This window comes from Trachemys scripta, chromosome 6 (assembly GCF_013100865.1).
Source record: "Trachemys scripta elegans isolate TJP31775 chromosome 6, CAS_Tse_1.0, whole genome shotgun sequence".
NCBI lineage: Eukaryota > Metazoa > Chordata > Testudines > Emydidae > Trachemys > Trachemys scripta.
This window is the reverse complement of record NC_048303.1, coordinates 99,933,975-99,961,432: the sequence shown is the minus strand read 5'-3', so window position 1 is coordinate 99,961,432 and position 27,458 is coordinate 99,933,975. Positions and strand designations below refer to the sequence as shown.

Below are 27,458 nucleotides of genomic sequence, written 5' to 3'. Positions count from 1 at the left end.
TCCAATTTTCAAATTAATTCTAGTTCTGCAGCTTCACGTTGGAGTCTGTTTTTGAAGTTTTTTGTTGTTGAAGAATTGCCACTTTTAGGTCTGTTGTTGAGTGACCAGAGAGACTGAAGTTCTCGTACTGGTTTTTGAATGTTATGATTCCTGATGTCAGATTTGTATCCATTTATTCTTTTGCATAGAGACTTTCCGGTTTGGCCAATGTACATGTCAGAGTGGCATTGCTGGCACATGATGCCATATATCACATTGGTAGATGTGCAAATGAACAAACCCCGGATGGTGTGGCTGATGTGGTTAGGACCTATGATGGTGTCCCTTGAATAGATGTGTGGACAGAGTTGGCACCGGGGTTTGTAACAGGGTTTGGTTCCTGGGTTGGTGTTTTTGTTGTCTGGTGTGTAGTTGCTGGTGAGTATTTGCTTCAGGTTGGGGGGCTGTCTGTAGGCGAGGACTGGCTTGTCTCCCAAGGTCTGTGAGAGTGAGGGATCGTCCTTCAGGATAGGATGTAGATCCTTGATGATGCGCTGGAGAGGTTTTAGTTGGGGGCTGAAGGTGACGGCTAGTGGCGTTCTGTTACTTTCTTTCTTGGTCCTGTCTTGTAGTAGGTGACTTCTTGGTACCCTTCTGGCTCTGTCAGTCTGTTTCTTCACTTCACCAGGTGGGTATTGTAGTTTTAAGAACGCTTGATAGAGATTCTGTAGGTGTTTGTCTCTGTCTGAGGGATTGGAACAAATGCGGTTGTATCTTAGAGCTTGACTGTAGACAATGGATCGTGTGATGTGGTCTGGATGAAAGCTGGAGGCGTGTAAGTAAGTATAGCAGTCAGTAGGTTTCCGGCATAGGGCGGTGTTTATGTGACCATCGCTTATTAGCACTGTAGTGTCTAGGAAGTGGACCTCTTGTGTAGACAGGTCGGGGCTGAGGTTGATGGTAGGGTGGAAATCATTGAAATCTTGGTGGAATTCCTCAAGGGCCTCCTTCCCATTGGTCCAGATGATGATGATGTCATCAGTGTAGCACAAGTAGAGTAGGGGCGTAAGGGGACGAGAGCTGAGGAAGCGTTGTTCTAAGTCAGCCATAAAAATGTTGGCATACTGAGGGGCCATGCGGGTACCCATAGCAGTCCCGCTGACTCGAAGGTATAAATTGTCCCCAAATCTGAAATAGTTGTGGGTGAGGACAAAGTCACAAAGTTCAGCCACCAGGTTTGCCGTGATGGTATCGGGGATGCTATTCCTGATGGCTTGTAGTCCATCTTTGTGTGGAATGTTGGTGTAGAAGGCTTCTACATCCATACTGGTTAGGATGGTGTTTTCTGGAAGATCACCAAAGGATTGTAGTTTTCTCAGGAAGTCGGTGGTGTCTCGAAGATAACTGGGAGTGCTGGTAGCGTAGGGCCTGAGGCAAATAATCCTGCTGTCAGGATGCCAATCCCTGAGATGATGGGGCATCCAGGATTCCCAGGTTTATGAATTTTGGGTAGCAGGTAGAATACCCTTGGTCGGGGCTCTAGGGGTGTGTCAGTGTAGATTTGTTCCTGTGTTTCTTTAGGGAGTTTCTTGAGCAGATGATGTAGTTTCTTTTGGTAATCCTCAGTGGGGTCAGAGGGTAATAGCCTGTATGATATGGGCTCAATTTGAACCAATGACCTTCCAATGGAAGACTTTATAACCCATTACATAGCCCAACAAGCCACCTAGTCAACCCAAAAGCATACATGATTACTAATATATAGTTCTACTTCTATCTGTATACTGGACAGGCCAAAAAAATAAGAGCAGTGTTGTTGTTTTTTATTTGCTCATGCAAACTAAACATACATCGTAAAAAGTTTCAGTGGCTGGACAAATACGTTTGATGGCACTTGCAGGAATTCTGATCTTTGACTTTACATTGTCAATTTTTACACTATAGTATTAAAAGAAGTGTTACCCAGGCTGACACCATCATGTGTTCTGTCTAGCTTCATCCACTATTCAGAGCCAATTCAGTTTCAGAGGGGGGAAAGTGGAAACTCCAGCACCTGGGCCTTCTATAAATTATGAAAAGTTAATATAGGCAAATAAGGTATTCAGATTAGCTATCTTAGAAATCAAATCTGAGGAATACAGATCTTTGTAAGAGGTTATGAATTGCTCAATTGCTCTAGCTTCAGTAACTTTATAAAAAGTGTCTTGTGTTCCAAATATTCTCTAATTTCCAATGGTGGGAACCCTTTGAATACGGGAACCTGAGAATAAGGAGTTTCTATATTAGGCATTTGTTAGATGCCATCTGAACTACAGAATTAGTCAGTATGGCTCAAAATATATTTTCTTGGAGATGATGCATTGTAGGGCAACCAAGATCAGACAGATTAAAATGTGAAGGGAGCTGGGTTATTTTCATAGGGAAAAACAGTTTTTGAAATGATATAGGTTATAAAAAGGATTGTTACATCTGGTAGGTATTTTTTCACAACAGATAAGACACTCAAAACCTAACAATAAAAACAGGAGACTAGGAGTAAATAGGAATCTCAGGGCACAATGGTTTCATGCAAAGGATAATAATATGGAAGAAGTGTTCAAGGAAAGCAATTGAAGCAAAAAGTGTTAATGAATTCAAGAGAAACTTAGATTTATTTCTGGAGAAGGAGGGGATTGAGAGACATGCTGAAAAAGCCAGAAGGTTAAATGAAGCAGATTTTTTTTTAAAGGCAAGTGTGTTGAACTCAGTTGGTCTTTTCCTGTTCCTAAAAGGACTTGAGCTGGATCATCAGCTACATTGATGTCAGTGGAGACAATTTACAACAGCTGGGGATCTAGCCCCTTATGTTTTTGTCTTCACCCCAAAACAGATTGGAAACACCCAGAGTTAATCAACTGTTGTACCAGCACTATAGTAGCATTAAAACCAGAACCATCTAAATTAAAGAAATGTATTCCTACCCTGATGGTGATGTGGACTTTTTAGAAAAGATTCCTATCTGTTTAAAAAAAAGTGTGTTGCTTTAACCTTAGGGATCAATCAGTCTGTCTGTTTATAGAAAGCCTTGAGTCTATATTTATGGGGGGAGTGGGTGTGTAACATACAAATTTTTAGCCCAGGATGGCTCATCAAGAATCAGCTGAAATACTTAAACCAGTTAAATCAGCCACGATTAAATATGATGGATACAAGGATACCCGTTATTCATCACCATCAAGTGTTTTTCATTTTGACATCAACACAATGCTTAGTACAAATGTGTTTGCTTTGCTGTTTTCTGGATTCTTTGATAGATCCCCGAAAGCAAAGTTAAGCCATTTCTTTGTTGTTGTTTGGAAGGATGCTACTGAGGAAAAAATTGCAAAGTCTTGTGGGTTTAAAGTCCTTTTTATGTGCAGATTGAACCAATAGACCTCTAACTACCAAATTTTTGCATGCACAGCTGTTTGCATATGTAAATATTGCTGGTACGATCTCACCGGCTTGCTGAAAATTTGCCCCTTAAATTCACAGGTTTTTAAGAGATAAAACGATCCTTAAATACGAAGGAGGGGCTTCTATCAACTATTGTTTTCTTTTGCTACACAAGCATGTCAGCAATTTAAATATGAATAACATTTTTGGCTTGTAAATGACTCTGCATTCCACTAAGCACTTGCAAGACATGGTTGGCACAAGCTGAATCTTTATTATTGTGATTATTATTTTAAAAATGGGTTTTAAAGGAAATCAGACTCCCCTCAGATCTTAATAGAATTCAATGGGTGGCCTGAATCTGGTTTGTTTTAGAGAGCTACCACCCATGGTGTTGAGCAGGATCAAATATCCCTAGCCTTGTGGTCCATGAGACAGCAGTTTTCATTCAAGAAAGAAAACTCTCATCAGCTCAGGGTTAGTGGATCAGACTTTGATTGCATGACTTGGATGGGCTTTTTCCTTCCACCTCTCTTCCCACTCCCACTCCCACCCTTGTCTGAGTTAATCTCCATCCTGGCTAAGGGTTTTATGCAGAACAGCTGCTGAAAGTTTCTGGTGAATAAAGCAAATTTGTCATTAGGTTTTGTCATTAGTTAAATGTACGACTGAATGGAAGTAGGTTCTATATTCCTACCTTAGCAGGAAATACATAGTGCTGCAGCTGAGGATATTTGATACACATGCTGGTTGAACTCTCAGGGCCCATTTTGATCTCACTTACACAGCATAAATCAGGAGTCAGTGGAGTTACACTGATGTAAAACTAGTTTAGAGGTGTAGAACCAAGCTTTAGTGCTCTCAGTTCATACAAAGTTCCACAGTGTACGTCAGGGTGACCTGGAGTCTGTTTCCACCTCTGCCACTGCCTTACTATCTGGCCTCGGTCAACTCACTTCACCTCTCTGTGCTCAGTGTTGTCAACTCTCACAATTTTTAATCACAGGTCTCTCAATGTTCAGTGTTTTCCTTAAAGCCCCAATGTTGAGGGCCCTTTGATTATGAGGGAATCTGTTTTCTTTTCTTGTTTTCTTTTTTTCTAAAGCAGGTTCTATTCCCCACTATTTCAGAGAAAAGCTTGACAATGTGACGTCAAAAAGACAAAGAAAATAAAGAGAACCCCAAATGTATTATTTTTAAAACCTCCTGATTTACAAGCTAAACTTATGAGTTAGGACCTCCAGAATCATAACTTTTGAAGACGTGGCATTGGCAATAGTGATGCCTCCATTTTCACTTCCACCCTCTATTTATCTTGTCTCTTTAGAATGTAAGCGCTTTGAGACAGGGACTGTCTCTGGCTATGATTTTGTACAGTGCCTAGCACAATAGGGTTTCAGTTTCACTTGAGGCATCCAGGCGCCACCAAAAAACAAATACTAACTAATTATAGAGGTTCATTCCATTTTAAAAGATACTACCCATTTGAGAGAGAGTCCTGAAACTTAAAATGGTGAATATTTCTGGAATCACTCTAAAAATTGTATTAGTATTTTAAAGTGCAATTACTGTAGCAGTTTAACAGTGCCTCAAGCCTCTCAGTTGTCCCCAATTTATATCATTTTTGTGAGATAGTTTGTAAGAAGCAAAATTTGATGATAAAATTTGAATGAATAAAAATATGTACCACCTTATTGTGCAGTGTTGTTAAAAGGTGGGGTAAATAATTTGTAGAAAATCTGGTAATTATTTTAAAATGTGACCTGTAATAAAGACTGGAAAATATAAAAGGTTTAGAAAGCCTTTGTAGTTATTACCAGTATAGGCCATGGACTGGAGTCCTGCTCTTTGTGTGAATTGATTTACTTAAGTAATGGTAACGTTGAAGATTTCCGTGTAAGAGAGTTTAAACAAATTGTATTTTACATTCCAGTTGTGAAGGTACCTTTTTCTTTAAAATCAATTGAATCATTCTCAACGTTTCAGTTATTTATGGTATAGGGCGTGATCCTGATCCCTCTTAAATCAGTGGAGAATCAGACCCATAATTTGCTGCTGATTGGTCTTCAGGAATCACCAGATTCATTGTCCAATACAGGCAAATGAAAGAGAGCTTTCATACTGAAACCAGTCCAAAAAGTGCAGCTAGCTGTTCTCACATGCTACACCCACCCCACACTTCAAGGCATGTCTAACTAATCTAGCTAGCTAGCTCCTGTTTAGCTAAGGTACTTACCTGGCCTCCAATACCATAGTATCTGAGTACCAAACAACCTTTAATGTATTTATCCTCACTATTCCCCGAGACATAAGGTAGTGCTATTATCCTCTTTTTACAGGTGGGTAACTGAGGCACAGAGAAGCTAAGTGGCTTGCCCACGATCACACAGGCAGTCTGTGACAGAATGGAGACCCCACTTTTCCAAGTCCTAGACTAGTGCCCTAGCCTTTGGACCCTTCTGCCTCTTCCATCAGCAACCCGTTGCAGCAGGGTTGAGAATGAAATTAACCTGCATGTAATCACAATCGCCACATAATATGTTTAACCCCTGATTTTCATAACTTTATTTCTTTATTTAAACAAAATCTGCAGGCCCAAAATGTGAGGAAACTGTGTAATTTACTTGTCATTCTGTGTCTCTTTAAACATAACTCTTAAATCCTTGCGAAAGTATTTTCACACAGACTTGCTGAGACCTTCGCTTCTGTATTTCTCTGTTGCTCCAGGATACTCCTTCAGCCAGATGACTCTTTGCAGATTCTAGCACCAGTGGAGGCTGATGTGGGTTTCTACACCTGCAATGCAACTAATGCTTTGGGATCTGACTCTGTCTCCATTGCGGTCACTTTAGCAGGTAACGGAAAAGTTATATCAATTATACAGAACTCTTTCTGCTACTGGTATGTTATTATCAAGTACAGATGGGTACGTGCATTCAGATATTATGTAACTAAAACACAAATTGCAAAATCCTAAAAACAATAATAAAACTCTCCAAAGCTCACCAAAATAATCCCCAAACTCTCCCTCAATCCCCACCTAACAATTTATCCCTCCCTTCCAGAAAAACCCTGGAAAGACAAATAGGCTTTGCAGCGTGGTCTGAAGATCAGCAGGTTCCAGCTATATCAAACTGAGACTGGAAATGCATTCCACAGTTCTACAAGTTCCCACACCCAGAGCACTCTGCCACTAGCTCCTCTTCCCCATGTGCATAATTAAACTTGGGAGTGGCAGCCTGAGCAGCTTGGACAATCTCAACTACCCTGGGAACACCAGAGGAGACAGGCAGTCTCTGTGGTGCGTAGGCCCCAAAACATTTCCTCCTTCCAAATCTTGTGTGACTAAAAACATGGAACCTCTTAAGCCACATGTCAAAATGGACAACATAAGTTATTCCCTCTCGTGTCTGTATGGAAATAACGTCAATCCACTTTGTTCCACTGGAAATTGCTCTGTTAGCTGGGGTGCCCCAGTGAATGAGCTAGATTTGAGGGAAGATATATGTTGAGGCCGGACAGATAATATCCAGGATTTTGGACAGCCGCAGGCCACGTCCCAGGCTCAAGCTTCAAATTATGTAGCGAGCTTTCATTTATAAAATATGTGCATTTTCAGTGACTATTTCAAATCGTCAGTGATTTTCTCACCACCCTTGTACAGCATGCATCCTGTGGGACTCTAGTTACTAGTGGCTCCATCCTGTAGTCGCTGAGCACTTTAGTCCCAATCCAGCTAAGCACATAAACCATGACTTTAAACCTTGTTGAACGGTCTTGTTGAAGTCAAGGGGAATGTTCAAGTAGATAAAGTTAAGCAAGTGCTTAAGTGCTTCGCTGGGTTGGGACCAGAGTGCTCGGCACTTTTCAGAAGCAAGCCCTATGTCCTTTCTAACCTGTTCTCACCAAAGCATGACTGACATTCTTCCACCCACTGAGAAATAAAGATTCATAAAGGATTAACTTTCTGCTTCGTATGTATCCAGTAATAGTTCAGTTCCACACCAAACTAAATATTCTTTGTTCATTTAGGCATCAAAACTAATAAAAACCTCCCTGGGGAAAAACATGGGAATTGTAAGATTGTGCTTGTCTCCGCAGAGGGTTCCAGCAGGTTCAGAGCCACAGCAGGAGGACGAGGAGAAAGCCAAAGCAGCAAGAGGGTGAATGGGGAATGGATACAAAGGGTGGGGAGTAGGAAGGTGGGACAGTCAAAGCTCAGGGGTTATAACAAGACAAAGAGGTCAAGGGGAAGTGGAATGTGTTTTTTAATGGGAGAGAGGGGGGCTGAAGAAAACATATTAGTAAAACTACCACTAAGTAGTTTGAAATTCCATATCTAACAGTATAGCTCACTCGTGTTTCACTGCTGCAGCTCCCCAGTATGTGTCTATGTAAGTAATAATATTCAGCGGTGGATGTGCTGACTAGAGAGGCAGAGGTGCATCATTGGACTTGTGAGTGAGTGTTTCAACACAGAACACAGGCTGACTCTAGAGCAAGGGAGCACTAGGAGAGACATGGCCTGGGCTGAAAGCAGCTCTTTTATTTAATTAATAAGATTGGTTGAAAAGACACCCCACCTACCCCATGGAGTAGAAGCAGCTGGAGCCCTTGCATGGACAAGGGAAGAGCTAAATCAGACCTAAAATAATATTTTAATTAAACATTTAAAGTTAGCAAAAACAAAGGGCCTGATTTTACTCTCATCTACTCCTATGTAAATCTGGAGGTATGCCACTGTAAAACTGGTGCAAGGCCCTAAATTTTGTATTGATACTATATTATAAAATATTAGACAAAGTTCATGCTTAGTGTAATTCTAGAGTTACATCAGAGATGAATGTAACATGCAATTTTAAAATGGCATCTTTAGGAAGTTGCATAGTGGTAAAGAGGCTTTACAGTCCTTATAGTCCTGATGGGTGAATTCCTTGTGGGATAATTAGGAAGCCTCTACGGTCAAATCAGTTTTCATCCCAGGCAATTTATGTAGACAAATGGATCTCAAGCTATAGTAGTGTCCACACAGACTCTGACATGCAGGCGGGATTTTACAGACCCAGCAGCTCTTTTGAGGTAATGAATTATCCAAGACTTCAGTCAACTTTCTGAGGTCAATTATCAACTGCAGACTTCCTGGACGTGATCTTGGTGGCCCCTGAGCTCCTCCTGTAAGGTGCTGTGCATCTACATCTTCCGCCAGCACTTTGCAAGATGATCCCCAGTTGTACGGATGAGATAATGGGCAGTTTTTGAAACAACGCAACAAAACTTTTTGGCACAAAAGAAGTATTTTCCCAAATGCATTGGAGGCCAGAGAGCTTCTTCAGAGGAACTGGGAAATGTGGGGAAAGCTTATCTCATTAAAAATGAAGGACTTGGCCTCACTGATGAATTTAGCATGTGCAGAGAGACACTGAAAATGTGCTTCCATTTTTGGAGTGGTTTGCTACTTTTTATTGGTTGAACAGTTGACAGATTTTTAATCTAATGAAGAGATCATGAAACCCCCACTGGGAAAATAAAAGCTGAGTTGCTATTTGAGGTCTCTTTACTTCTTTTATGATTTAGTAGTTACATTAAAACATCAGAACTTTGTGAGCATTTCATCAGTGAAGCGAAACATTTGTTGCTGGATATTCCATTCACATGATAGACACAGTAGGTTGATGGATAGATGGATTGATACACTAGCAACTCCATATAAAAAGTGCTTTTAACAGTCCTGGAAATACTCTAAATCCACATGGCAGTTTATGGATTTTAATTGGGGCAATTGAAACTGTTTGAGCAAAATCATCCATCCAACCAAAACAAGCTGAACTCTTTCTCCCTTTCCCCCCACCTTTCTTACCTCCACTCAGGCTTTTTAGGCCAGTTTCCTCCTCTGCTGCCATTGCAGATTTACAGCCAGATTAAATCATAAGTAATATAGGCACAAGCCTAAGGCCCTGGCCCCTGAAGTTGCATGATGTTGTCACAATCTAAGCTTTCATTTATAAAAACATTTCCAGCCCTTATGGTGGTGAAGATGAGTTGGAAAATGTAAGTCAGGTATAACTGAGGCAATGTCATCTGCCTGAGCATGCAGACAGCCCAAAAAATAGCTCTGAGAGGTTTGAAATTTCCATTTTAATGGGTCGTTAACTTTGAACCCCACAGCTCGGTCCCTTACTGCCATCACCCAAGAGGGATGGATTTTGCTGTTATCATCCTGTCATGGATCTACAGCAGTGTCAACAGGGACCACACAGACACTCCCTCCCCTCATCTGTTTGGTTGGGGGACACTCCCTCCACTAAGATGTACCCAGGCCTCCTGAAAACAGAGAGAGGAAGCCCAGCCCGTGTAACATGTAGCAGTAGTGGGCCCCCATCAGACGGCCGTTGTATGGGTGGCCACTGCAGTCCCCAAAGGAGTGGGCCAAAATACAGGGCCAAGGCTCCACATGCTGCTGTGTCTAGAGCCCCAGATTGCCTAAACCTGGCACTGACCCATACACCACACCAACCCCAAGTCCCATTTAATGCAGAGACATATGCTGCTGCTTCCCTGCACTCATGTCACTGTCATACAGCTCTCACGCCGCTACTCTCAAACACACCTATGGCCCCATGCACACATCAATACACACACTTCCCCTGCTGCCCCTCCACCCTCACGGTCATGCTGTTGTACCAACCCTCACACCATCACACACACCACACTCACCTCCACCACCGGCTGCTCCCAGGCCACTCTTACAGTCACACTGCTAGCTGCCATTGCATCTTAGTCCCTGCTGGGCCCAGCTTTCTACGTGCTGGGCTTGCTGCATAGGCTGCCCTTCTCTCTCTTCTGCCAGCTGCCCTCTGTTTGCATTTAGGGTGCCACCATGTTATACGTTACGAGAATGTCCCAGAGCAACATAATGCACAACGCCATTGTTAAACAGAAGGGCAGCAGTCAAGGGCTAGAACCTTTGACTGAGTTTTTGGCACATTTACCTCGCTCCCATGCAGAACTACTGATGTCTCGCTTCTGTTATTATCGATTATTTTGTGCACCTAAAATGGAGTTTATGGAAAATATGACTGATGTTAAAGAAATGGATCACATGTTGTTCTAAGCCTCCTGCACTGCTAAAGAGCCCGTATCCACCCTTTGGGGGCTTTGTCCTATGTTTGGTCCTTGGCAAGTGGTCCCGTCTGCCTTGCAATATCAGGTGAACAGCTTGCTGCAGCTCCAGTTGCATTGCTGTTTATTGGTTCAGCTGGTTCTCAGATGTGCTGGCATGACTTTAATGCTATTCATTCACTGCTTTAAGGGATTTTTTTCAAAGCAACATCAACTATGAAATTGAGCAACTCCTGCATAATATAGTAAAGGCCAAGAGCAGGTTGCCTGCATCACTCATACTCCAGCATCACATGCGGGCAGGCAGCTGTCCTACATCAGCCATTTGTATTTCTATACCAAGCATATTGTTCACAGTCTTCCCTTTGTGACTACCATGTACTTTGCTTTGTGAACCATGGTGTCTCTTATGTACAGGAAAACCACTGATCAAGGCATCGAGAGCTACGCTGATCAACACAGAGTCCTCCGCTGTGACGGTTGACATTGGAAGCACAGTGAAAACAATCCAAGGTGCAAATGTTACCATTAGCTGCCAAGTTGCAGGTGAGAGACAGCTCGGTCCTTATAGCTAGCAGGTACCAAGTGTGTTTTTAGCTATAGATTTCCTCTGAAGTTCCTTGGCATGTCTGTGTCTGTGCACAGGTGCCATTGTTTCAGATTTTTGGGTATCAGGCAAAAATTTTCTTTGCTTTCATACTATGGGAGCATTGGAGTTGTCATCCCCTGTCAGATCAGTGGTCCATTTACTCTGGTATTCTGTCTCCAATAGTGGTCAATAACAACTACTTCAGATGAAAGTGTAAAATCCCTGTAATGGAGAATTGGTGGGCATCCTGGAACTATTCAATATTTTCATTAATGACTTGGATAATGGAGTGGAGAGTATGCTTATAAAATGTGCAGGTGACACTATGCTGGGAAGGGTTGCTAGCACTTTGGGGGATATTATTAGAATCCAAAGTGATCTTAACAAATTGTAGAACTGCTCTGAAATCAACAAGATGAAATTTAATAAAGACAAGTTCAAATTATTACACTTGGGCAGGAAAAATCAAATGCACAACTACAAAATGGGATTAACTGACTAGGCAATAGTACTGTTGAAAAGGATCTGGGGTTATAGAGGATCACAAATTGAATATGAGTCAACAACTTGATGTAGTTGCAAAAAAGACTAATATCATTCTTGGGTGTATTAACAGGAGTGTCATATGTAAGACATGGAAGGTAGTTGTCCTGCTATTTTTGGAAGTGGTGAGACCTCCAACTGGAGTACAGTGTCCAGTTCTGGGTGGAACACTTTAAGTCCAGAGTAGATCAACAAAAATGATAAAAGGCTTAGAAAATCTGACCAATGAGGAAAAGTTGAAAAAACTGGGTATATTTAGTCTTGAGAAAAGAAGACCGGGGGAACTTGATAAGTTATTCAAATATTTTAAGGATTGTTATAAAGAGGATGGTGATCAATTGTTCTCCATGTCCACTGAAGGTAGGAGAAGTAGTAATAGGTTTAATCTGCAGCAAGGGAGTTTTAGGTAAGATATTAGGTAAAGCTGTCTAACTATAAGGATAGCTGATCACTGAAATAGACTTCCAAGGGAGAGGTGGAATCCCCATCTCTGGAGGTTTTTAAGAACAGTTTAGACAAACACCTGTCAGGGATAGTCTAGATTTACAGGAGGCTGGAACAGATGTTCTCCTGAGATCTTTTCCAGCCCTGCATTTCTGTGATTCTATGCCAATTTGGGAATTTTACTCTTACCCCCAGGCAGGTAGTGGCTGGCTTCTATCCTGAAGCATGAGAGCTGAGATTCCTTACACATTTTTTATTCTACCGTGTGTATCAGTGACCTCTTCTATTTTTTTTCCCCACTTACATATACCATATACAAATGCATGGGTTCCCTGTTGAATTGGTCATTGATTTTAATTATACACTTGTATATAATATTATATACAAGAATAACTGCAGTATATAATTAAAATCAATGACCAATTCAACAGGGAACCCATGCATTTGTATATGGTATATGTAAGTGGGGAAAAAAAATAGAAGAGGTCACTGATACACACGGTAGAATAAAAAATGTGTAAGGAATCTCAGCTCTCATGCTTCAGGATAGAAGCCAGCCACTACCTGCCTGGGGGTAAGAGTAAAATTCCCAAATTGGCATAGAATTTATAAATTTATAAACATAATTTTCTGTGCACATTTGCATACTTTGCTACTCTGGACAGGTATTTTTGTATACAACTATATAAATAATAAGACATTGGAATCATTTTTTAAAGAGGGGACTTTACGATATCAGATACAATAGGCCAGATTCTTTGGACACACTGAGCTGCTCAAAACTACTCTAAATTATGCTGGCAAGATAGGTGAGGTAATATCTTTTATTGAATCAACTTTTGTTGGTGAGAGAGACAAGCTTTTGAGATACAAAGAGCTCTTTCTCAGGTCTGGGAAAGGTATGAGGGTATGTCTACACTGCAGTTAGACACCTGTGGCTGGCCCCATGCTCAGGCTCAGGCTCAGGGGCTATTTAATTGTGGTGTAGACATTTGGATTCAGGCTGTAGCCCAAGCTCTGGGACCCTGTGAATCACGTGGTTCTAGAGCCCAGGCTCCAGTCTGAGCCCGAACATCTACATCGCAATTAAACAGCCCCTTAGCCTGAGCTCTGCAAACCCGAGGCATGGGCCAGCCACAGATTTTTAATTGCAGTGTAGACCCACCCAGAGTGTCACAGATAAATACGAACAGATAGTTTAACATAAGTAGTTAGCACATATTATAAGGGACCATTCAAGGTGAAGTGGTCTGTTAACACCCTTGTAGTCAGAAGACAAAATGGTGGTTTAGTGGGTTAGCTTGTAATGAGCCATAAATCCAGTATCTTTATTAAGACCAGGATTTTTGTATCTAGCAAAGTTATGAATTTAAGTTCCCAGGCTCATCTTTTTAAAGTGTTGTTCAGGTTTCCTTTGAGGATGAGGACTGATAGGTCAGATGTAGAGTGATCATTAAATTATGCTGACAGTAACAGCCCCCTACGAAATAGTCTGTCATCCAGGCATCACTGAAGCACTGGGTGCTTTGGCCATATCCCCTCCAGTCTGCAATATGCTCCCTACACCAGGGAGATCAGAAGTGGGTGGCGCAGAGGTGGTATAACCATGCTGGGACTTTTGTGTAAGGGATACCTGAAAATTATTCACAGTGCAGAGCAGCTGGAATGGGGGTGGAGGATCTGATCCACTAACACAAAATCCAGTTTTCTGACCTACACCAAAGTTGGTAGGAAATGTTTATGTTGTGGCCATGGAAGATAAGTACTAAGTTTGATTGTTTCCTTCCTTTTTGACTAAATTGGAGGAGGAGGGAAATCGGCCTTCTGGCAGGAGATTTGTTTCAATCTTAACTATGGAGAAACAGCGTGTCTCTCCACAAGATAGTCTGCTGAATTTTCCTTCTTCCACCCCACCTTCCAGTCCCCTCCCCCAAAATTCCTGACTGTAACGAGTGCATGATGCATCTTTGCACTGCGTTGTCATCTCTTTAAATTAACAAGGTACATGTGGTACTGGTCAGCGGGGATAAAAACAGTCCAAATGACATGTGGAGTACAACACTCGGATGGGATCCCAGATAATTAATTACTGTCTCTGGGATTAACGAAAGAAAATTACAGTATTACTCTTCCTGGCAGCTCAAGGAGGATTAAACTCAGTAATTCTGCAGCATTCTCTTGCCAAAATCCCTTGCAATCAGACTGATTCCCAATGCCTTCTAAGGAAGGTTCTGTTAACTTTCCCAAAGCACCTTCATGGCCACCAGCATTGATGGAATATAAAAGAGAGCAAATTAAATATGGACATATAGATTTCCCTTTTTTGGATGCCGGGCTCTTTGCAACAGCACCTGGGAAATGCCATTGATTCAGATGGTGAATACTGTTAAGGAACTGTGGCCAAATTCACCCTGAGTTAACATTGGATTCCAGCAGCATAAACCAAAGAACAAATCTACACTGGTGGAGATGCTTCCAGGGAGGAGGATGTGGCAGTGCAAAGTTGCCACAGTATCTTTTACTTCTGAGGAACCATTTCCTGTTTGATCATTGTGGAGGACTTTCCAGCTGATCATGGAGACTCAAGGCCACAAACGCGCTTCAGCATGGATTACCCAGGAGATGATGGATCTTATTGCTGTGTGGGGAGAAGAGTCTGTGCAGGCAGAGCTCCGATCCAGCAGAAGAAACACTGACATCTATGCCAAAATCGTGCGGGGCAGGGGGTGAGGAGGGCTACAACAGGGACACACAGCAGTGCCACGTAAAAATAAAGGAGCTTCGGGAACCGTACCAGAAGACAAGGGAGGCAAACGGTCATTCTGGTTCTGCCCCACAGACATGCCGCTTTTATGAGGAGCTGCATGCGATTCTCGGTGACGACCCCACCACTACCCCATAATGCTCCGTGGATACCTCCCAGGAACCCCGGGCGACCTTGAGCAACAACGAGGAGGAGGAGGAGGAGAATGTGAGGCAGGCAAGCGGAGGATCCATTCTCCCCAACAGCCAAGAACTATTTTTAACCCGGGAGCCCATCTCTTCACAGAAGCACTTAGCGGTGGAGTGTACAGCTGATCATGGTCCGTGCTTATTGTGCTATGGTGTCTGCATGGGTAACCCAGACTTATGAAAAAAGGTGGGAAAAAGGCTTGGTTTTGTTTACTGTTGATTTCAGGGAGGGAGGGAGGTAAGTGCATCATGGGAGGCTAACACCATGTTCCCATAACCATCCACGCAAATGTTTTGGTCCCTGTGATGGAGTTGAGACTCACCACCTGGCGCCTCCTACTGGTTGTCTCGGGAATTAGCTCTGTCCAGTGGAGCGCCCCCTCTTGGTGGTATCCAGTCCGTCACCTCGCCCTCGGTTGGCGTGTCTGGACCCGCATCGCTCCCAAGCTCGCGGCGTCCTCTTCGAGCCACTGCCCTCTGGCAGTGCCCCTTAGTCCATATACACACTCTTCCGGTGGGGGGTTGATCAGCAGACCTACTATCCAGCCACCATGTCCAACCACACCCTTTGAGTCTAATCCCTTTCGTCAGGGACCTGGCGGGTCTATGATGGCTACTCCCTATGGCCAATGGCTGGGTGTACTGCAAGGGGGAAAGGGGAGAACCCAGGCCCGCCCTCTACTCTGGGTCCCGACCCAGGGACCCTCTGGCGGCAGCCTCACTGTCCTTCTCTCTCCTTCTCTGTCCACTTCCCTGGGCCGCTTCCCCTATGGCCCCTTGCACCGGCTAGGCCCTTCCTCTCAGGGCCTGCAGCCTGGCAGACATCGGGCTGGAGTTAGCTTCTGCTCCCCCGGGGCCTGCCCAGCACTGCGCTGTCCTAGGTGCTAACCTCCCCTCCTGGAGACAGACCTTCCCCTGTCAAAGGCCTGGGACAGACTGACTCTCCGCTCCCTGAGCAGCCTTCTTATAGGGCTGAGCCGGGCCCTGATTGGCTGCCTCCAATCTGAGCCCTGATTGGCTCCCAGTAAGCCCTTCTCCCATTGGCTCCCTGTCTGTGCAGGCCCACTGGCCTGCCGCAGCCCATACTCTCCGGGGAGTGGGGCAGCTGCCCCACTACAGTCCCATAAGGCATTGCAAGCCCAGGCCAAAATTCTACTTGGCTACATACACTGTGGGATAGCTACCCACAGCATAGTGCTCCATGTGTCCATGCAAGCCTTGCTAGTGAGAATGCACTCCACCCACACAATGAGCACAGTGGGGACACACAAGATGGACTTGCTTAAATCAGGGGCACAATGTCGACTGACATAAAATCGACTTAACTTTGTAGTGTAGACATGGCCATAGAAACAAAATGATTTCTGTCTGCTGCCTTGTCTATAGTGAGAAAAGGCACCATCTTAGAAAACATGTCAGCAAACTAGCGTGACGTGAAATACAATTTTGCCTTTAGTGTGGCCAAGGATTAAGTTATCTGATTGTGGTTTAACACAACTGCCCTGGTCCACTCTAAGGAGAAAATCATGTGTGACGTTGTGTTGGTTAGAAAATGTATTTTCCCAGTGTAGACAAACTTGATGGCAGAACGTAATGTCACAGTTCCCCAGGTGTCATGAGCAGCTCTCCAGAACATCTTGTTTGGTGTGCTAGAGGCAAAGGAATGGTTGGAAAGTGCTACTAAATTCATATAGAGTACTTAATCCTACAGCCTGTTATAGACATTGAGGGAAAGGAAGCAGAATATTGGAGGTAAGAGGAGAGAATCAGAGGTCAAAGTGATATTTACAAAGCCAATGTCAGGAATCTCTGCAGGCAGAAACTTCCCAAAGTTTGTAAAACCTTATTTCTTTTCTCTATGAATCTCAGGGGTGCACCACAGCCAGTAGCACAACGATTGGAGAATTGCTCCAAAAAGCAGCCTTGGAGCCATTCTTCTTTCAACTGAAAGCCCAATTCACCTCATCCTTAGAAGCTTTGTGCAGATGGCACTGCTCTGAATTGTCCATGATGGAGGGCTTCTAGGGTCACAACTTGCAGCTCTGGCTCATGCAGAGAAATACTTTTAACGAAAGTCTGCAGGGCAGCAGAATGAATATACACAGAAAAGAAATATTAGCTGCAAGGCTTAATTATGACATTTGCTATAGCTGCTGCAGGCAGGAATAGGGGTTGGTTGCTGACAGGTGCTGATAAGCCTGGTTTCTTCGAAAATAAGAGATAATGAAAGGGACCATTACTAGAGCCTGGGGAACTGTTTCTATATAGCGCTTTAATTTCTTTTAGGGGCATAAATGCTGACAAATTCTGTGGTCTGAAATGAGTTATAGGTGTTTTTTAAAAGTAGTTAAAAATTATAGTAGTTCTAAAAAGAGGCTAACTTCCTGCTTGATACACCTTGACTGAGTTACACACCAAGGATGAATGTGGCCCAAGGCATGTGCAGCTGTGGGACCCAGTTCTTCTCTCATTTCACCAGGACTCTGCTGTGGGTTTGCCCCACTGGGACTATATGTCCTATTGGAAAAACATTTTAACTAATGGGACTTTGCACCTAGTCTAGAGAGGCCAGGGCGTGTTTAAAGACTTGGTAGGTGATTGTGGCCAACCCCAGGATCCCTCTGGCACTGAGCCTAAGAACTTATCTACACGTGAAGTGCTACCTTACAACAGGAGAACTCATCAGTGTAGGTAATCTATCTCCCTGACAGGGTAGCTAGGTTGACAAAGAATTCTTCTTCTTGTCCCTATGGGTGCTCCACTGTAGGTGTATGTGCCTCCCTGCGCTTCTGATCTGAGATCTTTGGTAGCAGTGTCCGTTTGGCCCACATGTGATCTCCCCTCTTCATGCTCTGCCTCGAGGCTAATTAGCACTGCGCGGGCGAACCACCCTCAGTTCCTTCTCAACCGCCCCTGGCTAGACATGGAGCAATTAGCAGTCCACTCACAGATACCTTACTTCTTTAGAAATTCGTTTCCAGCTTGTTTTAGTGTTTTTCTTCTTAATCTCAGGGGGTTTCCTTTGATTTTTTTCTCTGAAACAAAGCTGCTCCTCATGGAGGAGCTCTTCAGCCTGCAACTGTCCCATGCCCAGAGACTCCCAGGCAACATAAGTCTTCTCCTCAGACTTCTACCTCCAAGTCCAGTGAACCAAGAAAGAAATCCGTGGGCTCCCCACGTAAGATTAAAAAGAAAGCTTCAAGCCCTCATAGTGAGCCCCAAACCAAGGAGAGGAGATCTCCAGCATGTTCGGTCTCTTCAGTACCGACAGCACTGAAGGCATCTCAGCACGTTACTCACAGATCGTGTGGGTCCAGTGAAACAGATACCGCTTGTATGCCTAAAGACCCTATGGGCACAGGCACCAAAGCAGCGGTACCACCGGTCAGGGAATGAAGTGGAGACCGTACCACTTTCGGGCAGGTGGCATTGATACAGACATTCTCAGTACTGACAGCTGCGAGACAACCATCATTGGACTGCTCCATGCGGACAAGATTGCCAGTTCCCTCAGTACTGCCGACTCAATACGAGCAACCACTGATGGTACCAACTACTGCAGCACTGCAGGAATTTAATTTCTCTAAGAACCTCACATTGTCTGAAGTACCAGTGTCTTCTCTAATCGGTACCATATCCCCGGTACCGTGCACATCTCGAGCCCAGGAATCACCACTGGCACCAAGTCTTGCACCTCCACTCTCCATATCTTCATTGTTTTCCAGTGGAGCGTCAGATAGTGACCAGAAGAAGGTCCTCTCCCACCAGTCTCATCATCCTTCCTTCCACTATAAATGCGGGCCTGCCCAGTCATACTCTCGGTATGGCCAACCCTTGTAGTATGACCAAGCATGGGCTCAATCACCCATGCCTTTTCCACTGCCCCAGTGGCCCTATTGGGATCTGTGGGTAGCTTATAGGCATCATGCTTCTCTGACATCTAGCGTGACCAACCGAGAGACTGTGAGCCATTCCCCCTCAGCCACCATCTCAAGAACCTCAGAACCTCCTCAGGAGATGTTGGAGGAGCAGGAGGTCAGACTAGAGGAGGAGGTTACACCACTTACTAACATCTCTTCCTCCTCTCCAGATGAACCACTATTTATGGCAGATGATTTTCAATTCTTCCAAGACCTGACTAAAAAGGTGGCAGACACCTTACAGATACCTCTCAAGGAGGTAAGAGATACTCACCATAAGCTTCTGGATATTCCACATACATCATTCTTCTCCAGGATAGCCCTCCCATCAATGAGGCGCTTTTGGATCCAGCTGAGTTTATATGGCAAACGCCAGCATCGGCCACACCGACATGCAAACAGGCCAAAAAAAAAATTATGTACCTCCCAGGGATATGGAATTTCTTTTTTCCTACTCTCCACCTAATTCTATCGTGGTAGATGCAGTATCATAGCAGTGTACTTCCATGGCTGGCAACATCATTCCAAGTCAGACCCTTAGGATAGGGATTGGGAGCACCTTGACTTATTTGGATGAAAGGGCTACTCTTCTGCTACTCTGCAATTTAGAATTGCAAATTACCGGGCCTTAACAGCAAAGTATGACTACATATGAACTATACCAAATTGAACACCCTATTAACCCGTCTCCCAGAATCACAATGGGAACAATTTTGAGCACACCTCAACAACCTCACGACTCAGGGCAAATGGTTGCTCATGGAAGTGATTCTCCACATCAATCTCCTCGAACTCAGGGCAGTCAGGAACACTTGCGCTCACTTTCTCCCACTGATCAGAGGTACACACACAAAGGTCATGACAGACAACATCACACAAATCATCTGGGAGGTGCCCGATCATCCTCCATCTGCACAGAAGCACTAAAGCTCTGGAACTGGTGCATTTGCCATAATGTTCTAATATCAGCAACCTACTGCCAGGAGTGCAGAATACAACAGCGGAGAGTCTCAGTCACAAGTTCTCACACAACCACAAGTGGGAACTGAACCCAGCAGTACTTCACAGCATAGTCTGTTAATGGGGGATGCCAGCAATAAATTTGTTTGCTACTTACGTGAATGGGAAATTCCCACACTACTGCTCCAGGGCTGGGCTCAGACTGCACTCAGTAGGGGACGCTCTCCTTCTTTTCATGGGACAAGAGCCTTCTTCACACCTTTCCCCTGCCCCCTCTGTGGTTGCAGGTCCTGTTGAAAATAAAAAGAGAAAAAGCAAATGTTATACTGATTGCTCCAACTGGCCGAGATAGACATGGTACAGCTGGCGACATGTTCACATGTCCACTGATCTCTCTTCAACCCGCTCCTTACCTCCTCTCGCAGAACAAAGGACACACTCTCCATCCCAACCTGCAGATACTCTGGCTCAAGGCTTGGCTCCTTCATGGTTTCAACACATAGAGAGCTCCTGCTCCAAGGAGGTACAGGAAGTGTTACTACACAATAGGAAATCAGCTACCTGTCGTACTTATCTACAAAAGTGGACCAGGTTTCAGGTTTGGTGCGACTCCAGGCAAATTATCCCAATATCTGCTAGTCTCCCTGTAGTGTTAGCTTATATACTGGCTCTCAAGAAGTGAGGCCTATCCCTCCATTCGCTCAATGTACACCTGGTGGCCATCGCGACTTTCCATCAACAAGTAGAGGGATATTCAGTTTTCTCATACCCAACTACAAAGAGATTCTTCAAGGGCATAACGAACCAGTTTCCCCAACCCAGATGCCCCACTCCAACATGGGACCTGAATCTAGTTTTAAAGAGCCTGACTAGACAGTCCTTTGAACCTATGGCCACCCGTTGGCTTACACACCTATCAATGAAGACAGCATTTCTCGTGGTCACCACCTCAGTGAGGAGAATAGGGGAAATAGCAGCACTTATGGCACACCCTCTTTATAGTATTCTTTCACGTCAAGGTTATTCTGAAGCCACACCCAAAGTTTATTCCCAAGGTGTCCTCATCGTTTCACATGAACCAACCAATTCACCTCCCAGACTTTTATCCCAAGCCTCATCGTAATAACAGAGGCCATGCTGCACACGGTAGACCTTAGGAGAGCCCTGGCCATCTACCTGGACAGGACGAAGACTTTTAGGAAATCTCTCAAGCTCTTCCTTTCCATTGCGGAAAGGTCTAAAGGCACATCAGTATTGGCCCAGAAGCTCTCAAAATGGGTCTCAAACTGTATTAGCTCTGCTAGCACATTCACATTATAGTACCTCCATCTGGAATTTGCACACACTCCACAAGGTCAGTTTCCTCCTCTGTCACCTTCCTCAAGAATGTCCCTCTCTTGGAAATCTGCAGAGCAGCCACCTGGGCATCTGTACATACCTTCGCAGAACACTATGTGATTATTGGAGACTCTGCTTCCAATGCTAGCTTTGGCTCTACCATATTATCATCCAGAACAGACTGGACTCCAAAGCCCCAACCTCCAATTAGGGATACTGCTCGGGAGTCACTTACAGTGGAGCACCTGTAGGGACCCTACTCGAAGAAGAAGAAGAAGAAGAGGAAGTTACTCACCTTGTGCAGTAATGATGGTTCTTCAAGAAGTGTGTTCTATGGGTGCTCCACAACCCTCCCCCCTCCCGTCTACTTCGGAGTTCTTGATAAGGACTATGCGGTAGAGAAAGAACTGAAGGTGATTCGCCCCCGCAGCACTCGAGGAGGGGAGAGCACATGTGTGGGCTGAATGGATACTGCTACCAAACATCTCTGATCAGAAGTGCCGGGACATACATACACCTACAGTGGAGCACCCATAGGGGGACACATCTCGAAGCACAATCGTTACTGCACAAGGTGAATAACTTCCTTTTCTGTCAACAAGGTCCATAAATCACCTTAACTATACCATTCAGGGGTATGGATTTTTCACACCCCTGAGTGATGCGATTATGCTGACCTAATTTTCTCATGTAGACCAGGCCAAAGAGAAACAACTCCTACCCATTAGCCTGCGAGGCAGCCTGCAGGTGGCAGCGCCTTTTAGGAAGCGATCTGCAGCCCATCTGTAACTCAAGCACCCTTTTTGTGTCTGAAGATTCAACGTCTATGGGCTCAGTTGTACTCACATAATGACTACTGGGTGCAATTTAGATCATATAGATGTCAATAGAAGTCTTTCCACTACATCAGCTCAGGTCCTAAATTCAAATGCCCTGACTGTATCTGCATGGCAGGCCCTTAGATATCAAAACGATATCTGGAAATATTGGAAATAATGTTGGGTGCTAAAAGTGAGGTCAGTTTTAAAAATCTGGTGTTGGTCGCTACTGACTCTGGCCAAATTAGAAGGGGCAACTTAATATTTTTTGCAAACTCTCTCTTTTCCTTGTATTTTATGTTCTTCATTCCTCCAACACTTCCCTAAGTTTCTTCCCTCTGTGTTTCATTCAAACGCAAGAGTTTTCTTTTGGGCTCCTGGCTTTCTCTTTAAGCCTTGGTGTTGCTCATTATCACTACAACACCGTCCGTAAAAGTATCACAATTTCAGAACATCACAGCACTGGAAACTAGTTTTTGTTATAGGATCTCCAAATTGCCTTTAACAGAATATGCACATCATATAGCTAAAGGAGCAGCGGAATTAGCACGTTGCTTGTCACTTATACCAGTCAGCCTTTTGTGTGAGGGATAAACTAAGTCCAGTGAAAGGTAGAGGAATAAAGTTGTTGACATCTGCTATTGAAGAAGAATGGAGAAAAGGGAAGTCTTCAGGGGGCATAAATACTATTAGCAAGTATTGACTTGCCGGTGTAAACACCATCATTCAATGCCCAATAGGCTCAACAAAAGAAAAGTTCACAAAGACAAAAGAATCTTACTTCCAAAGGGGAATTTAAATGGCTTAGGGCCAGATCCTCACCTGGTGTAAAGTGATGTAGTTCCATTGAAACCAAATTAGTGATGCCAACTTTCACCAGCTGAGGATCTGACCCTGAAGGCTGCTCTTTCCTTCACATTTATGAAAAGTATTGTATTATGACTTCACGCTGGAGACTTGGTTTCAGTTCCCTTCTCTCAGCCATTCATTTTCTATTATTATTTTCTTTAAACTGCATTCTCTCCTATATTGGACACTATTATTTAGGCTACTTTCCTCTGGACAACAACTGCATGACAAAACAGAAAGCTGGGGCTGACTGAAATGCTCTTGCTCCCTCTTGTGGTGAGGCTTTGGAAGAGTGGCTTTGCACATGTTTGCACCTGGATCTTTATATTTCAGTTTTTGAAGTGTTTGCCAGCTTGCTATGACCTTGGTTTCATTACCTGTTTCCGTAGTATAAACCTGTGTAAGCCACTCATGTAAGAAGGATACACAATAACAAAGTTGCTGCTCATTGAGATCTACATTTCTTCTCATCCTCCCCCATCCAATTTGCTCTGTGCTGCTATATTTGGTTGCAATACATTTATGTTTAACTTGGAATCTTTAGATTAAAGAAGAAAGGAAGAGTGACCTTTTTGTACAGGTGGTCAGAGAAGGTGTTTATAGATGTTCTGTACTCTTTGGATGTACATAGTTATCTGTTCTGTAGCAAAGGTAGCTGCAGATTGTACAGTGGTGTACAAACTAGATCCTGAAATCCTTGGTGGTACTTATTGAAGCAAAACTCTCTTTGACGTGAATGAGAGTTTTACCAGAGTAAGAGCTGGGTAAGTCTTTCAGGATTTGGCCCATCTGAATAGATATGCAGTCATCTGCAAAGAAGTGAATTAATGTAACACGGTGTTGGCAACTGTTGTGATCACAAGTATTGCCATATCTGATGTTTTTCTTAAAGTCCCAGCTCCAGGGGTCATGTGATTGTGGAAGATCTCAGCTTTCATTAACAAAAAAAGGCAAATTTCTAGCCTCACAGTTGCAGATAAAAGTTTGAAAATGTGATCACATGCACCCAAAAGTCTCAGAAAGCAATGAAAAAGAGCTCCAAACATTTTTTTTTTAAATCTCCTGGTGTGTGTTTGTTTGTTTGTTTGTTTGTTTGTTTAAGCCTGGCTCATGATTTTTGAATGATTGGGGTTGGCAGTGCTGGTAACATGAAGATGTGATTCATTGTAAGCAGCCTGAAGTAGTGCAGCTACTGTATTAGACTTGAAAGCAGAAATACCTATTCTAGAATGGATTGTGCCTAAATTGGCGTGGCATGGAAGGCACGTGCCACATGCTGGCAAAGTCAGCTGGTGGTGCGGGTGGGATGCAAACGTGGGCAAGCTGTTCTCTTTCAAGCTCTGGCTGCTTAGCACTGTATGGTGCTTATTGGCCCCATGGAACATTTAGAATAAGTTAGTCATTGAGACTTCATGCAGTGCCTGCCTAGTCCCTAGAGATGTGTTCATTCTCTGCACCCCCTGGGTCCTTGTCTTTCTGCTGGGACTGACAACAAAATTGCCAATTGTATGATGGTTTTCATGATGTGGGCACATTACCACAAGGATTGTATTGAGACCACCAGTTCCTTCTGCCTAAGCTACCGAACAGCTGTCCGATGGCAAGGAATTACCTGCACTGGGGTGGCTTTAAACCACTGATTTAGAGGAAAAAGAAGACAGAAGTATCCCTGTTATGTGAAAGAGTACAGAGATCAGAGGTGGAGACTGTCTGTTTTACAAACTGGGATAACTACCAGGCAGACTTCAAACCTTGTTTAAATTTTTGTACCTTGTCCTTGCCAGTTTACTTGGAGCAAAGTAGAAGGTAGGGTCATACTTTAATAGTCAATTGCAGCAGGTCTGGGGGATTTCAAAAGGCTACTTTGTATCTTAATACTCTCCAAAAATAACTGACCTCTTCTAGTCTAATAGACTTCTTACCATAAAACGTACAGCACCCTCCCAACTGCCTCAAACCATCTGTTTGTTGGGAAGATCTATCTTTCTGAACAGATAGTCACAGATAAACATACCCCAACAGGAATTTGAAGTGTAACAGCCCCAAGGAAGAGTCTCGTCAGTCTATATCAAAGGATTAGACCTGTGATTCACAAAATGTCATCTATCGACCACTCGTGGTCTGTAGAGCACTTGCTAGTGGCCCACCAACAGCTGGCTCATCACATTGTACTGTCTCCTGCGCCGTGTTCTCAGCTTCTAAATCATCTTAAAAGATTGTAAAAATACAATATGTTCCTAAATATTACTTTGCTCTGTAAGCGATTGCCACAAGGATGTTATATGATCGTGATGGCGAGGGTGGCCCACAAGACAGTTGCCATGTTCACATGCACTTTGCACTGTGGAAAAAGTGTAAGAACCTTGGGATTAGACAACAAATTGGAAGTTGAAGGAGTTATTGAAATTTGAACCATAGGTGTGGAAATCTGAAAAATTCTCTAGCTAGGTATAGCTCCACTAAATCGACTGCTTATCCTGATGTATCTCTTCCCTGTTTATCTGCACCATATTGTAAAATACAGAACATTCTTCAGTGATATTACATAGAGACCAGTCAATGAAGGTGAGACAGTCCTACACAGGTGGTGGTACCTCCATGCTGGTGCTGCAGAGGGGGATGTTCTGTTCCTTGTATGCTGCCCCTGTGTTAGATCATGACATGGGAAGAAGCTATAGAAAAGGGTGTCCTTTCCCTCTGCTAAATTGGACTGGAAATCCCCTAAGAACAGGCTTTCTCTTAGGATTTCCAGTGGTGCTGTCTGCTTATAGTCAGAACACAAATCCTACTATAAAATCATCCCTCGGAAAAGTGTGGCCCTTCTGTTTCCAGGCCAGAGTGGATCCAGGAAATCCAAAGGCATTTATTTTATCTTAATATATATTTTAATGTATTGAAAGAGTTGACCAAACTCTCTTGAACCTCAAAAAGCCTTGGGCTGGAAGTTTGGTTAAAGGTTTGTTTTGATTATTATTTTATCCCAACTGTTTTGTCTGTCCCAAGTAGTAAAACCTTCATCCAGCTCCTATTCTTTTTAATGCCTTTCCAGGTGTACCTGAAGCAGAAGTTACTTGGTTGAGGAACAGGATCAAGCTGGCCCCTGCCTATCATCTGCATGATGGCTCATTGCTGATTGCAAATGTAACTCTGTCCGATCAGGGGTTATATTCCTGCAGGGCAGCCAATCTTCGTGGGGAGGTGACTGAAAGCACACAGCTGCTGATTCTTGGTAAGCTACAGAAATGCATGTCGCCTTTGTAACGGCTATTTGTTCATGACATTTCCCACATGTCACTGTAATAATGAAACCTAGGCACCAAACAGACCTTGCTCTTTGGAGCTAGTCAGACGACATAACAGACGAGAGAGTGATATAAACAGCCTTGTATTCCAGTGGGGGGAAAAAAAACCTCTAATTGTGTTAGCAGCCTACATAAGCCTACATAAGCAGCCTACATAAGGCTGTCTTCATTTGTGGAGAAGGAAGAAGATATTGGAATTGGGGGGAAGAGTGCATGGGTTAGAAGGAAAAAAAAAAGTATAAGCTAAAAAAAAAAACTTTAATATGTCATTTTCACACATTCAGATTTTATGGTTAATAAAAGAACCAGTCCCCTCCTTTGACCATTCCCCAAAATGGCACCTGTGAAATGAAGGCAATACCCTGTGTAATGCTCCATCTCCGAGAAGCAGACCCCCTGAATGACACTGAGCAATTTCACACCTCACTAACAGATGCATAAACCCTGTGCACTTTTACAAAACAGTAACTCAGTTCATTGAAGGGTGAAGTTTACTTTGTCTTGGGTTTCATGGTAGCAGGCTGAATGTCTAGCTAGGTGATTTAGAAAGATATTGTCAGGCCCAAAGCCTGGATGGAAGTGTTACCCACGACTGATTTATTGTGCTTGCTGATGGATTTTCCTCCCTAATAACACATCTGTGTCATTTCCTGCTGTCTGAGAGATGAAAGATCCGGCAGGACTATGTAAACGCTACTGTACGTTGGGTAATGAAGTGAGCACATTTTGTAACCCTGTACATGTTATTGCAGCAACACCATTAAAAAGCGTCCATTACAGAACTCTGTTTTCAGGGCTTAGTATATAGCCTGTTTTAAATCTCAACCACTCAACCTTGCAGGGTGAACCTAGGCCCTGCAGAATCTGCTGCCTCGGGGGCTCCAGTTCTTGGGGCAGATTTGAAAGTGAAAGTTCTTGCAGTCTTATGGACAGCGCTGAAGCCTCTGTTTGATGTTCACATGGGCAGGGCCGGCTCCTGACACCAGCGTACAAAGCAGGTGCTTGGGGTGGCCAATGGGAAGGAGCAGCACGTCCGGGTCTTTGGCGGCAATTCATCAGTGGGTACCTCAGTCCCTCTTGGAGTGAAGGATCTGCTGCCGAATTGCCACCGAGGAATGAAGTGGCGCGGTAGAGCTCCGCCGAAATGCCGCCAATCGCGGCTTTTTTTTTTCCCCCTTCGCTGCTTAGGGTGGCAAAAAAGCCTGAGCCAGCCCTGCACATGGGTCCCCTG

At 43.8% G+C, this 27,458-nt stretch overlaps 1 protein-coding gene across 8 annotated transcripts in view; it reads left to right on the top strand.

Annotated features, from left to right (window-relative positions):
• Positions 1–27,458, top strand: part of ADAMTSL1 (ADAMTS like 1) — a 714,047-nt gene that overhangs the window by 647,352 nt on the left and 39,237 nt on the right. For all 8 annotated transcript variants that reach the window (XR_004646076.1, XM_034773212.1, XM_034773214.1 and 5 more), the window contains 3 exons: positions 6,121–6,248; positions 10,930–11,058; positions 25,975–26,154. Coding sequence is in view for 7 of the 8 variants with exons in the window: in XM_034773212.1 (XP_034629103.1) it covers positions 6,121–6,248; positions 10,930–11,058; positions 25,975–26,154 (437 nt within the window). In the remaining variant the exon portion in view is untranslated. The remainder of the gene's footprint in view (positions 1–6,120; positions 6,249–10,929; positions 11,059–25,974; positions 26,155–27,458) is intronic.